The sequence below is a fragment of the Hemitrygon akajei genome, chromosome 23 (assembly GCF_048418815.1).
Source record: "Hemitrygon akajei chromosome 23, sHemAka1.3, whole genome shotgun sequence".
In the NCBI taxonomy this organism is placed as follows: Eukaryota; Metazoa; Chordata; class Chondrichthyes; order Myliobatiformes; family Dasyatidae; genus Hemitrygon; species Hemitrygon akajei.
The window spans coordinates 14128687-14143142 of record NC_133146.1 but is presented as its reverse complement, the minus strand read 5'-3'; the positions used below and the strand labels follow the sequence as shown (position 1 = coordinate 14143142).

The 14456-nt window shown below is 46.1% G+C and overlaps 1 protein-coding gene across 1 annotated transcript in view; it reads left to right on the top strand.

The window, feature by feature from the left end:
* Positions 1-1663: 1663 nt before the first annotated feature.
* The window catches only part of hps1 (HPS1 biogenesis of lysosomal organelles complex 3 subunit 1), a 59953-nt gene continuing 47160 nt past the window's right edge, over positions 1664-14456 (top strand). The window contains exons 1-3 of the mRNA XM_073026975.1: positions 1664-2838; positions 7622-7762; positions 10619-10761. Coding sequence (XP_072883076.1) covers positions 2725-2838; positions 7622-7762; positions 10619-10761 — 398 coding nt within the window. The 5' untranslated portion in view covers positions 1664-2724. The remainder of the gene's footprint in view (positions 2839-7621; positions 7763-10618; positions 10762-14456) is intronic.

The window sequence follows — 14456 nt, the reverse complement described above, 5'->3', positions numbered from 1 at the left end:
ACAAAAATTTTTGAATCTAACTCAACATTCTACCACCTATTCCCATCTTTTCCAGTTGAAGCAGCAAGCCTTGTGTCTGTAACATATCATAAGTTTTCTCTAAATCAAAGAAAATTGCTACCATTGATTCTTTACTAACTTGGGCCTTACAAATATCAAATTCCAAACTTACACCAAGTCCATGGTTTTTCTCCCTTTGCAAAATCCAGATTGGTATACAGTTAATTTTCCACTACTTCCCACAACGTAAAAAAGCCTTGCTAAAGCCACTCATTCCATTATCTTATACACATGTGAAGGTAACAAAATAGGTCAGTAACTGGAAAGATCTGATTGATCTTTACCAGGTTTCAATATAGGGATAATAATCACTAATTTCCAGGAAGCAGGAAGTTGCCCTTCAATCTATATTGCATTAAAGAATTTCAAAACCAACAAACCCAATAACTGTGTAAACATATTATAACACGAACACGAGAAATTCCACAGATGCTGGAAATCCAAGCAACACACACAAAATGCTGGAGGAACTCAGCAGGCCAGGCAGCATCCGTGGAAACGAATAAAACGGGCCTAGTTCCAGCCGAAGCTCTTCTTCAGGACTAGAAAGGAAGGGGGGAAGACGCCAGAATAAAAAAAGGTAAGGAGAGGGGAAGGAGGATAGCTAGAAGGTGATAGGTGAAGGCAGGTGGGTAGGAAAGGTAAAGGACTGGAGAGGTAGAAGTGTCTCGGCCTGAACGTCAACTGTTTATTCTTTTCCATAGGTGCTGGCTGACCTGCTGAGTTCCTCCAGCATTTTGTGTGTGTTGTTTTGGACTTCCAGCATCTGCAGATTTTTTGGTGTTTGTGATTTACTAATGTTACTAAAAACTTTATTCCTCTCCTTCACAGCTCTTTTACATTCATTAGTCCGCCAGCGAACAGCTTTCCTTTTGTGAAGTCCCAACGATCTGGGAATTGATCCCGTAACGATTGCGTTGAGTAGAAAGCACAGATCAGTCAACTGGATATCCTCCAAAACCAAGTGATCAGGAAATGTAGTTTCACATATTAATCAAGTACATCCCAATATGAGAACTTTCCCTCTGATACATATCTGCAGTATTCCGATTGTAGTCCATTGACAATTCAGCTCTCGTCAATAAAAAAAAACGGTGGAAGTGATTGGCTGGTTAAATGAAAATGCGTGTTACGATTGGACGAACATATCGACTCTCCCAAAGCCAATTAGGTATAGCTGTAAACTAAGGTAGTTTCGATTGGATGAGGCTGATGAAGCAGCGGCTGTTTGAAACGTTGGCAGAATTTTTATGCAGTTGATTGGAAAAGCCAGGCGCTGTTGATAGGAGGAGATAGTGAAGTTGCAACGTTGATTTGACAAGGTGAGGCAGTCACACGAGGTTGATCGGGCAAAGTTATGAAACCAGGCGTAGTTGATTGGAAAAGGCAGGGAAGTCCGGTACGAACACAACGCTGGAAGGGAAGTCGGGTGCAGTTGATTGGAGGAGGCAGAATAGTCGAGCGCAAGTTGATTGGAGGAGGCAGAATAGTCGAGCGCAAGTTGATTGGAGGAGGCAGAATAGTCGAGCGCAAGTTGATTGGAGGAGGCAGAATAGTCGAGCGCAAGTTGATTGGAGGAGGCAGAATAGTCGAGCGCAAGTTGATTGGGGGAGGCGAGATAGTCGAGCGTAGTTGATTGGACAAAGCAGGACACGAAGTTGGCAGCTCGAGCGGAGTTTCGTTTAGTTCTGAAAGTTGCCCCATGACTCGGACGTGACGAGAGGGTGCGCGGGGGGAAGGATCTGTGCGCGCTCGGGGGGCGTGAAGAAAAGGGTCTGTGGGCGCTCGGGGGGCGTGAAGAAAAGGGTCTGTGGGCGCTCGGAGACGCGGGGAGAAAGGGGTCTGTGGGCGCTCAGGGACGCGGGGGAGAGTGCACGCTCGGGGACGCGCGGAGAAAGATCTGTGGGCGCTCGGAGACGCGGGGAGAAAGGGGTCTGTGCGCGCCCAGGGACGCGGGGAGAAAGGTCTGTGCGCGCTCGGGGACGCGGGGAGAGTGCGCGCGCTCGGAGACAGAGATCTGTGCGCGCTCGGGGACGCGGGGAGAAAGGTCTGTGCGCGCTCGGAGACGCGCGGAGAAAGATCTGTGCGCGCCCGGGGACGCGGGGAGAGGGGTCTGTGCGCGCCCGGGGACGCGGGAAGAGGGGTCTGTGCGCGCCCGGGGACGCGGGGAGAGGGGTCTGTGCGCGCCCGGGGACGCGGGGAGAGGGGTCTGTGCACGCCCGGGGACGCGGGGAGAGGGGTCTGTGCGCGCCCAGGGACGCGGGGAGAGGGGTCTGTGCTCTCGGGAGCTCAAGGCTGGAGTGCGACTGTGAGTGGACACGTTCCCTTTGGACATGTGTGTCTCTCGGGGAACCGACAGTTTCTGGTTTGAAAGCTGGAGGGGGGTGGGTGCAGGGCAGTAGGAGTCCTGAGCTCCAGACAGGTCAGTCGGGGACCCCCAGGGTAAATTAGCATTAGGGTGTTTGGGGTTGTGTAATTCGTTCTGGAAGGCTGGAGTCTCTGGATGTTGGGGATCCATCTGAATACTGTGTAATTGGTTCTTGGGTATATTTAGTTCTGGGGAAATTACTGTGGTCAGGAGGTTAACTGGACAGTTCCATTCGGATGATTGGGCAATTGGGGAGCGGAGTCTGATATCAGGTGGGGATATTGAAAGCTGCAGAGATGAAGTGTCTCCTGATTGCCGGTGAGAGTGCCCAGGTCCTCTTTTACTGGACGGACAAGGAGTTTGAAGCAAAACTGAGACAGCGATTTCAAAGCATGGGACAACATGGAGAGGTAAAATGAAGATTACCATTGTCTGTGGATAATTTGAATGGAATGTCATTACACTAGAGTGTGGTTTGTCTTCACATGTGAACTTGGAGCACTTCTGATCGGGCAAGAAGGGTACCAAGCCAGGAAAATGAATTTTCCCATTGAAGACCAAACTTGTGTGTGTTGCCCCCCAGGTGGCGTGAGAGGTGGTTTTATAAAGTAGTGCTGAGTCACCTCAGTGATCAGGGTTGGGTGGAGGAGACTGTTACATCCAGCGTGCCTTTGTTTTGATCATTCTTAATGCAAAAAAATGGGTAGATGAATCAAAAACCATTGTATGAGGAACTGAATGGGTCGAGCATCATCTGTGGAGGCAAAGGATGGTTGACATTTTGAGGTCAAGACCTTGCATCAGGATGCTTTGCTGCGGTTTCTCTTTTGTTCAGTAGATGGAGTTACGGGACTATCCTGCATGACTGAATGTTTCGAGGGGCTGAAGGGCCTCCTTCAATATTTTCTCGAGTACCTGTTCTCCCCACCCCACCCCGCACCACCAGTGGCTTTTCCAGTTGCCTCCTCTTTAGGCAATGCTGTGAGTGTTTGACTTTCCGTTTCAAAAAAGGCCGCTTGGTAATGAGAAGGCCAGCTTTGCCCTCGAGTCAGGAATTTGGCCACGATTGAGGTTCTTGCTTGCTCAGTAGGTCTGATGCTCGAGCGACCTTTGTTGTTTCCCTTCCACTGTATGTGATTTTTTTTTTTTCTCTCTGTGTTTAGAAGCAATTGTTGCTTTAGAAAGCTATTTCGAACCTTTCTTCTGGGAAGAATTTTAACTAAACTTGCTAAAACTCTGCTTAGGCCACACTTGGAATGTCATATTCAGTTCTGGTCGCCTCGTTGGGGGAACGATGTACTCACTTTAGAGAGGGCACAGGGGAGATTTACCAGAATGCTGCCTGGAGTAGAGTGTGTGTCTTTATGAGGGTGTGTTGAGCGAGTTAGGGCTTGTCTCTTTGGAGTGTTGAGAACGAAAAGTGACTTGATCGAGGTGTAGAAGATGGGAGGCATAGCTAGCCAGAGACATTTTCCCAGGGTGGAAATGGCTAACACACAGGGGCATAATTTTAAGGTGGTTTGTAGAAAGTATGGTGGGGGGTTGTTAGAGGTAGTTTTTTAAGTAGAATAGTGAGTGTGTGGTGCTAGAGGCAGATACATTAGGGACATTTAAGAGGCTGTTAGATAGACACATGGATGATAGAAAAATGATGGCCTGTGAAGGAGGGAAGGGTTAGACTGATTGAGGGTAGGTTACATGGTCGGTGCAACATTGAGGGCTGAAGGGCCTGTACTACACTGTGGTGTTCTATAATCGAGAGAGTAATCATACCAGTATGGAAGTCGGAGAGGGGAAGTAACATCTTAACTGTTTTTGAACCTGTGGGATTGATTTTAGGAAGAGAGAATGTCCGGAAGGGTGTTACGGAGGCGGTGAGACGTATAGACCAGAGTCCCTGGCGGGGAGGCTGCTTCCCATGATGTGCTGAGCTGTGCTTCTTACAGTCAGGTGCATAGCAGGCCATTGTTCACCTAGATCTATGGTGCGTCGATATCTGGTAGGTGATCAGAAATTAACGGAGATTTCAGCGCAGAATCTAGCTCTGCACTGGCAAAGTTGCCATCCTTTCTGGCGTGATGCTGCAACAAGAAAGCAGCATCCACCATCATCAACCCCCCCACCCCACCATCATCCAACCCCACCATCATCCAACCCCCCAACCCCACCATCATCAACCCCACCATCCAACCCCCCCACCCCACCATCATCCAACCCACCATAATCAACCCCCCACCATCATCAACCCCACCCCACCCTCATCAACCCCCCCACCATCCAACCCCCCCACCCCACCATCAACCCCACCATCAACCCCCCCACCCTCATCAACCCCCCCCCACCCCACCATCATCAACCCCCCCCCCCACCCCACCATCCAGTCCATGCTCTGCACTCTTTACTACATCAGGCACAAGATGGAGAAGCCTTCGGTCCCCCATCACCATGTTCAGGAACAGTTATTACCCTTCAACCATCAGGCTCCTGAACCGGCGTAGATAACTTCACCATTACTCTGAACTGATTCTACAACCTACAGACTTCCTTTCAAGCACTCTGTACAACTCATATTCTCAGTCTTAAAAACATTGCACAGTTTGTCGTCTTCTGCACCTTGGTTGTTTGTTAGTCTTTGTTTATGTATGGTTATTTTTCATAAATTCTGTTGTATTTCTTTATTTTCCTGTAAATACTTGCAAGAAAAATAAATAGGATAATATAATGTAACATATATGTATTTTGACAATAAGGTTACCTTGAATTTTGATGTCAGTGTAGGCTGAGTTGAGCACAAGTGTCCTGGCCTCATTTCAAAGTTGGTAGTTATTTGAAGAGGTTGACATGTTTTGCAAGAGCAAGTTATTAAATTATGCTTTGGTTTCTTGAGGATAGTGAGCACTTGAACGATAGGAGGAAACACTGGACATTTTTAACCACACTCAATTAAAGTATCAGCACCTTCGAGCAAGAACATCTCAGTCCTTCACAGCTAACACATTTTAGTAAAGGGCAGGTACTGATTAGTAGGGATATTTTGCGTGAATTAAGTCCCACTGGTGTGAGAGTTGCTAATCAGGCCATCAGCTGATTTAAAGATTAGATTTATTTGTCAGTGAAATGTGTCACTTGTCTTGAGCAGCTCACAAGTATTACCATGCTTCTGGTGTCAACATGGCATACCCACAACCTGCGGTTTTGGAAGGTGGGAGGAAACTGGAGTGCACAGAGAAAACTCGTGTGGTCGTGAGGAGAGCATACAAACTCTGGGGAGAGTCGAACCCTGAACTAGCACCACACTGAACACTACACGACCGTTCTGTCCCTTTCTTTGAAGTTTTGGCTCCTTTGGGAGATGACATGGATTTTAAAGTAGACTCAGGACAGTTGCTCATCTTTTGCGATGTGTGAGATTGAACTAACTGCCCCAGCAGATCTTTTCCAGTCTGTCATGAACATCGACCAGTACAACACATGAAGAGGCCCTTCTGCCCACAATGATGTACCAAACTAACTAAGCTAATTATACCTAATCCCTTCTGCCTGCACAGGGTCTGTATCCCTCCTTTCTCTGCACCTCCATGTGCCTACCTAATGTCTGTTGTATACCTCCCCAGCACCAATTCTGCCAGCATATTCAAGCCACAATTTCCTGTGGCAGAAAAAGAAATCTGCACTCCCCATCTCCTTTGGAACTTTTCCAGAAAACATTGGAACAGAATTAGGCCATTGAATCTGCTCTGCCATTTGATCACGGCTGGTTTATTTTCTTCAAATGCATTTCCTCTAATCTTGCGCGTGTTGACCCTGGGAGAAAGAGGACAGCTGTTTACTGATGCCGTTTGTAATTTTATAAACTTGTCACATCTCCCGTCAGTCTCTGCTACTCCAGATGTGTTCAACCTCTCCTTGTAGCACATGCCCTCCAATTTAGACAGTTGCTGATCTGTAAGAGATCTCTTTATGTTCTCCCCATAGACTGCATCGGGTTTTCCTGGGCCCTTCGGTTTCCTCCCACAGTCTAAAGACATACCGTTTAGATTAATTGCTCATTGTAAATTGTCCCATGATTAGGTTAAGGTTAATTGGGTTTTGCATGGTCAGTGTGGCTTGAAGGACCAAAAGGGCCTACTCTGTGCTGTATCACTATTTAAAATAAATAAACAAACATGCCTCTTTGTACCCTCTCCACGACATCCACATCCTTCCTATAATGAGAGACCAGAAATGAATGTCTTGCTCCAGATGTGGCCTAACCAGAGTTTTTTGCATCTGCAACATAATTTCCTGACCCTTGAACTCAATTGCTCAAGTAGCAGGCCTTCTCTACCTCAACTTTAATTTTGTGGCTATCTCTTTAATATGTATTTTTTTCTAATCGGAACAGATGAGACAAAACGGCGCCTTTATTAGAAGTTTGTAAAGATTGCGCGTGCAACCAAAACTTTGACAAACTTCGATAGATGCACAGTGGTTGCATTTGCTGCCTGGTGCGGAAACACAAAATGCCCTGGAAGAGAAAGGTCAACGGAAAGTAATGAATACAACATATTCCACCACAGGCAAATCCCTCCCCACCGTTGAGCACATCTACATGGAGCGCTGCCACAAGAAAGCAGCGTCCGTTATCAAGGACCCCCACCATCCAGGCCATTCTCTCTTCTTGCTGCTGCCATGAGGCAGGAGGTACTGGAGTGTCAGGTCCCACACCCACTGGGTTCAGAACCAGTTATTACTCTACAACCATCAAGCTCCTGAACCAGTGTGGATAACTTCACTCACCATAACTCTGAGCGAATTCTACAAACTACAGGCTTACTTTCAAGGACTCTTAACAACTCCTATTCTCAGTATTATTTTGTTTCTTTCGCACAATAGTTTGTTAACCTTTATAGTTTTTGATAAATTCCAGTGTGTTTCCTTATTTTCCTGTATATACCTGCAAGAAAACAAATCTTGAGGAAATTTACAGTAATGTGCTTTGATAATAAACTTTGAGATAGATTTGATAGTTCCGTGTTTCGTCAGAAATACTCTCAACAATGTATCTGCCTCAATTATATGTGAAATTGTGCAGTGGGGATTCCAACTCTCAAGTTACTCATGTGTAGTGTGCTGTCTCTCAAAGGGAATTAAAACATTTTCAAATGCTATTTAGACTCTGCAATATGGATAAACTGTTCCTTGTGTTTGCAGGTTCATGTGCCGGCCTTTGAGGATAGCATAAACACTCTGTTTGCGCCTCTCCTCATTTCCTGCATCACTCTGAATGAGAAGGTCTCTGATACGTACACCTCCTTTGTCAGTGAGAACAACTACCTCTTCGCAGTTCGCCAGGTGGGTTCAAGACATTTGCTTCAGCTGCATGCTATGGTTTCAATGCCTGATGGATTTCACAAATAGTTTGAGGTGAAATGTGTTTACAGAACAGTATGTTCATAAACCTAAGAGACTTCAGGCCTCCGATCTGTGCTCAAAGGCTTGCAATATGGATGAAGGACATAGTCATAGAAAAGTTCAGCACCGAAACAGGCCACATTTGGCCGTTCTAGCCTGTGCCAAACCACTTAAACGGCCTACTCCCATCGACCTGCACCCAGACCATAGTCGGCCATGCTGCTACCATCCACGTACCTATCCAAACTCCTCTTAAACGTTGTAATCGAGCTTGCGTGCACCAATTGTATTGGCAGCTTGTTCCACCCTCTCACCACCCTCTGAGCGAAGAAGTTTTCCCTCACGTTCTCCTAAACCTTTCACCTTTCACTGTTGACCCATGACCTCTGGTTGTCGTCCCACCCAGCTTCAGTGGAAAACTCCTGCTTGCATTTGTCCTATCTACATCCCTCATATACCTTTGTGGGTGTTGGGCTGTCACTGGTCAGTGGGTCCTGGGTTCAGGTGTCTGTGTGAGCAGGAGGCATGAAGCCTGGTGAGTCGGCAGGCTTGGCATTCAGGGTCCCATCTTTGGCTAGTCCTGGAGTCGATTCTAAAGGTCAAGGCCCAAAGGTCGATTGGAAGTTGAGTTTGATTGCTGAAATCTGGAGACTGTATACTGGAGGCCTGTCCTGGGGGCGGGGGGGGGGGGGGTAGGTGTGTGTGTGTGTGTGTTCGTTCTGCTGCTGTTTTGTTACTTGTGTTCTGTTGAACACTTGAGGACATGCTGTGCTGGTGCCGACATGTACTGACACCTGTGAGCTGCCCCAGTACATAATCAGGTTGCGTCACCTATTAATGCAAAAATGCATTTCAATATGCATGTGCTAAGTAAATAAGTCTGAGACAAACCCATAGCTGTGGTTCAGTGATCAAAAGCACAATTTTCAGTGCTGGAAAGGAAAACGCGGTGCCCTGAGTACCTTGCAAGTCAGACAGAATCTGTGGAGAGAGAAATTGAATTAATATCTGACTTTTCAACAGATGAAGGAATTGTTCCCATTGGGCCTTTTAATGTTCCATACTTTCCCCTCATTGCTTTTCCATCTACTCAAATTAAATTTGATAGCAAACAGGTGATATTTAAGTCTCTCCATTGTTACTTCCTCAGATTGTCACCTTTGGAATATCCACTAGTGGGTTACTTGAAATCATCAGTGAGGTACGGTATTTACACATCAGGACCCTTGGGATCGATAAAGTATGTCTGTCTGTCTGACCTGATGGAGGGTCACAGCCCAAAGCATCAGTTCTTTAAAGATTCAGAGTACATTTATTATCAACGATTATCTTCTTCCCATAGACAGCTACGAAAGAAAGAAACACCATGGAACCTGTTCAAAGAAAGCATCAAACTCCCAAAATGCAAAAAAAACAACAACAAATCATGCAAACAGCATAAAGAGCAACAAAAAAAAAAGGAATATAAAACATCAAAACCACAGAATCCCTGAAAGAGTCGAGGAATGTTCAGTTTAGTTCCATTCAGGTCAATTTAGTGCTGTGACTTTCGTTGACTGCGGGCCGTAGAACCAGTCCATCCTGATCAAAATCACACAATAAAGAAAGGTGTAACCAGAAACGTGTATAACGTGAACTGCAGAGCCAATCCACAAACCGCGTTGATTAAACCTACTACAGACTCGTGCCTCTGGGAGGGGAGAGGGAGGAAACCCCCAAAAAATGCTCCTTCCACCGGCAGCGGAGAGAGAGCAGTCACCTGCAGGCAAATGGCACTCAACACCTGCTCACCTTCTGCCCTTGTCCTCATGGATTTCAATCTTGCTTGAAACTTTAATTGGGAGATTGTTGAGACATGGAGTTGATGGTGCTCTCATGACCCATCTCCACGTTTCTTGGCCTACGGGCCACCCACTCCGCTCCAATCCTCATCGAACCCCCTTAGGAGACAGCAAAGCGCCAGATCGCTCAATCAGCCTTTGAAATGTAAATCTCGGGTTTCAATCACACTTCACTTAATAGCAGAATCATATTTGAAAGAAGAGACGTAGTAAAAGAAGCAGTTTCTTGAACTGGCTGAAAGATGTCACCGTTGCTTGTGTTGTTTGCTGGCGCCATTGCCTTCAAAAGATTCTATTCCTCTCCATAGATGCTGCTGAGTTCCTCCAGTATTTTGTGTGTTTTACTCTGGATTTCCAGCATCTGCGGAATCTCTTGGTGTTTGATCTCCTATCCAGACGTTCTCTTTTGCCCCTCTTGTAGGGCAGAAGATACAAAAGCCTGAATGGACGTGCCTCCAGGTTCAAGGACAACTTGTGCCACAATGTTATAGGACTGTTGAACAGTCCCCTAGTACAAAAAAACAGTCTCTGGACCTGGGGAAATTAGTTCATTGTAGCCTTGCATCTTATTGTCTGCCCACATTGCAATTTCTCTGTAACCATAACACTCTATTCTGCATTCTGTTGTTATATTCCCTGGTTCTACCTCAGTGCACTGTTGTAATGAACTGATCTGTATGAATTGCTTGCAAAACTTAAGTTTTTTTCACTGTACTTCGGTATATGTGAAACTAATAAACCGCTTTTCCAAATTTAGATAATTGCATTTCTGATTTGTAATGCCATTGGAATCAACTAGCGATTAACAGTTGATGGTGCAGTTGAATGCTGGTAAGTCTCCAGCTACCCAAGGTAGTGTTGGTTTAAGATGAATCCTTATCTGCTTAAAAGTTTAAGAGAATGGCTGAGAATGAAGCTCCATCCTTAACCCAATTGTGTCTCTTTTGGATTTCAGTTTGGCGAGTGCACTTACATTGCTGTGAATGGAGATGGTTCAGAGAATGAAGATGATTTGAGACGGAAGATTTTTGTGCTGAAGAAGATCATAGATTTGCGTTTTGGATTGGTGACTTTGGATGCTACCATCCTGAAGAAAATGTATGTAATAGTGATTTTTCTTGCTTCAATTTTTTTCCCATCAACTTGCATGTTCTTTCTCTCCTTTGGTCTGTCAGAGTGTCATACATTCAGTGGCCACTTTATTAGGTACACCTACTCTTTGATGTGGATATCTAATCAGCTAATCATGTGGCAGCACCTCAGTGCATGAAAGCATGCAGAGATGGTCAAGAGGTTTGGTTGTTGTTCAGATCAAACATCAGAATGGGGAAGAAATGTGATCTAAGTGACTTTGACCATGGAATGATTGTTGGTGCCAGGCGGAGTGGTTTGAATATCTCTTAGAATATTCTCCTAGAATTTTCATGCACAACATTCTCTAGAGTTTACAGAAATTGGTGCAAAAAACAAAAAAATAAAACACACGCATCCAGTGAGCGGCAGTTCTGTGGGTGAAAATGCCTTATTAATGAGAGAGATCAGAGGAAAATGGCCAGACTGGTTCAAGCTGACAGGAAGGAGACAGTAACTCAAATCACTACACGTTACAACAGTGATGTGCAGAACAGCATTTCTGAATGTACAACAAGGTAGCATAGTGGTTAGCACAATGCTTTACAGTACTAGTGAACTGGGTTCAATTCCCACCACTGCCTGTAAGGAGTTTGTATGTTCTTCCTGTGACTGCGTGGGTTTCCTCCGGGTGCCCTGGGTTCCTCCCAAGGGCCAAAGACATACCAGTTGGTAGGTTAATTGGTCATTGTCAATTGTCCCGTGATTAAACTAGGGTTAAATTGGGGGTTGCTGGGAGGTGTGGCTCGAAAGGTTTGAAAGGGCCTGTTCCATGTTGCATCTCAATAAATAAATAGATGTGTTGAATCTTGAAGTGAATGGTGCCCCTGGGGTTCATTTTTTTCTGTGGTCTATCACTTTAAAATGTCGGGAGAATGAGACTGGCTTTTGGACACTGAGTTGTTACAGAGAGAGGGACAAAGCCTGCCCTGAGATGGTGTTATACAAACTCTAAAGCTTGTTTTGAATATACAAAGACGCTGCCTGCTTGTGAGTTCTTACAGAGGGAGAGAGACAATGAGCAGCTCCAGGTTTGTCCATTTCTGCTGATAATCCACTCACACAAATTGAAAGGGAATTTCCCCAATCAAATCAACCATTCAATCAAACCCCAAATTTATGTAGAATAGCTCCCACCAATTTGTTCATATCCCGGACGCAGGCCCCAATTTTGTTAGTACCTCATAACGGGATAAAAAGGACCAGCAGAAATGGACACACCTGGAGTCTGAGTCTTTCGTTATAAACACTTTTTATTAGTAACTACGTGATAAAGTAATATAAAACTAGATAAAGCAAATAGGTTAGCAAAGTGGAAATATATAAAAGCCAAGCTTCTTCAAGCTTAGGAGGTAAATGGATACAGTCTTGCAATGGAATGTAAGATAGTTCAGTTCAATGCTCAGGTTAATTAATGAGAAATGTTTCTAATCCAAAGGCAAATGTTGTGAGAAGGCAATTACATCGATATTCCACAGATTCCATGACAGCAATACAAAAGAACAATAGTTGTAGGTTTTATCTCTGAAGTTGTTCCACTCCACACACGAAATATCACCGACAGCGATCTTCAGCGAATATCCTTTCAACACAAGTGGCACCACACCTTAATTCAGCTACGGGACATCCCAAAGTGGTGGCCACAGGATACTCAAACAGAATCCACGTATGGATTATCACCAACAGCAGTCTATCACTAAGGGGACCCTCTTCAAGGGAACCACCACCCAGGCAAGGGTTGACACACCGGTAGATTCCACAAGGTTACCCTCAAACACACAACGTGATAGCCACTTATCCAGTTCCATGGCATACGAAATAACTCCTACAGTGATTTGCCACAGGTGTGCCTTTCTTCAATGAACTACCACACCCAAACAAGGGTAACACACAAGTGGTATTCATAAAGGTTTCCCCCTCACCACAGAACCCACTTCTGTGGATTAACTACGTGACAGTCACACCTTCATATTCGAATGGAACTCAAACTCACCCTTACGGGCTACAGAGGAGAGAGTCCAAACAGTGACCCCTTTGTCACTAAGTTTCTTCTGTGTCAAACCTTCCTCTCCCCTCTGCAAATTTCCTTTGGAAGTCACCGAATGTGACCACAAAAAGGAAGACCGTCTTCTGTGGTGAAGTTATTAACCCAGGCAAGGGTTGAACACACCGGTCACACCTTTTCCACTCTGCGACAGCCACTGATCGATCCTCCAAAAACCCACCCTTCTGTGGATGCAACAAAGCTCATCCAGTGTCCAAAACCATGTGTGTGTCTAACAACCAGCTGACCTGGTTTTTATCTCAGCATGCTGAACACCAGCCGTCCATCAAATAACACCGACCTCGGTCACCATGGCGACCCACGAGCTGCTCGTTTCTCTCTCTCTCTCTCTCTCTCTCCCTCTCCCTCTCCCTCTCCCTCTCCCTCTCCCTCTCCCTCTCCCTCTCCCTCTCCCTCTCCCTCTCCCTCTCCCTCTCCCTCTCCCTCTCCCTCTCCCTCTCCCTCTCCCTCTCCCTCTCCCTCTCCCTCTCCCTCTCCTCCCTCTCCTCCCTCTCCTCCCTCTCCTCCCTCTCCTCCCTCTCCTCCCTCTCCTCCCTCTCCTCCCTCTCCTCCCTCTCCTCCCTCTCCTCCCTCTCCTCCCTCTCCTCCCCCTCCTCCCCCTCCTCCCCCTCCTCCCCCTCCTCCCCCTCCTCCCCCTCCTCCCCCTCCTCCCCCTCCTCCCCCTCCTCCCCCTCCTCCCCCTCCTCCCCCTCCTCCCCCTCCTCCCCCTCCTCTCCCTCCTCCCCCTCCTCCCCCTCCCCCCCCCCCTCACAAGCAGGCAGTGTCCTTATATATTCAAAACAAGTTCTTATAAACACCATCTCAAGGCAGGCTTCGTCCCTCTCTCTCTGTAACAGCTCAAACAGTATCCAAAAGCCAGCCTCATTCTCCTGACATTTTAAAGTGATAGTTCACAGAAAATATGAACCCTAGGGGTACATAACAATGGGCCACATCAGCAGAAGACCATGAACATGCACTTGGTAGTACCTCCCGTACTGAATAAAGTGGACACAGAGCGTGTATAAGTCAAGGTTGAGTTGAAGTAAACTGATAAGCAATTGAAGACATTGAAGCCGAGTTGGCTGTGATTTGCTGCCTGTAAGTATTGTGGTAAAGCCATTGGGACACTGAAGCTCGGTGGTCTATTTCCTCTTTTGTTGTTGGCAATTAAGTCAATAAAGTGTTCACAAGCCAGTATTTGTTGGATCTAACTGGGCTGCATGGCTTTGTCTGTAGTTAGTAATAAACTTGGTGAGGTGTCCAAGGGTTTGGTGACTTATTCTTTCTTTACTTTGTGATTATTTAGAGATACAGCACAGTAATGGGCCCTTCCAGCCCAGTGAGCCCCGCCACACAATTACACCTCTTTGACCAATTAACCTACCAGTCCGAATGCCTTTGGAACATGGGAGGAAATCGGAGCTCCCGGATGAAACCTGTATGGTCAGAGGGAGGACGTATGAACTCCTAACAGAGAGTGGTGGGAATTGAATCTGGATCACTGGAGTTGTAATAGTGTTATGCTAACCGCTACGCCATCATGCTCAGGAATTGGAACACAGAGCAGTTGGGATAAATTTACAAAGCACAAGTGCTGGGAGTCTCTTTGGACAAG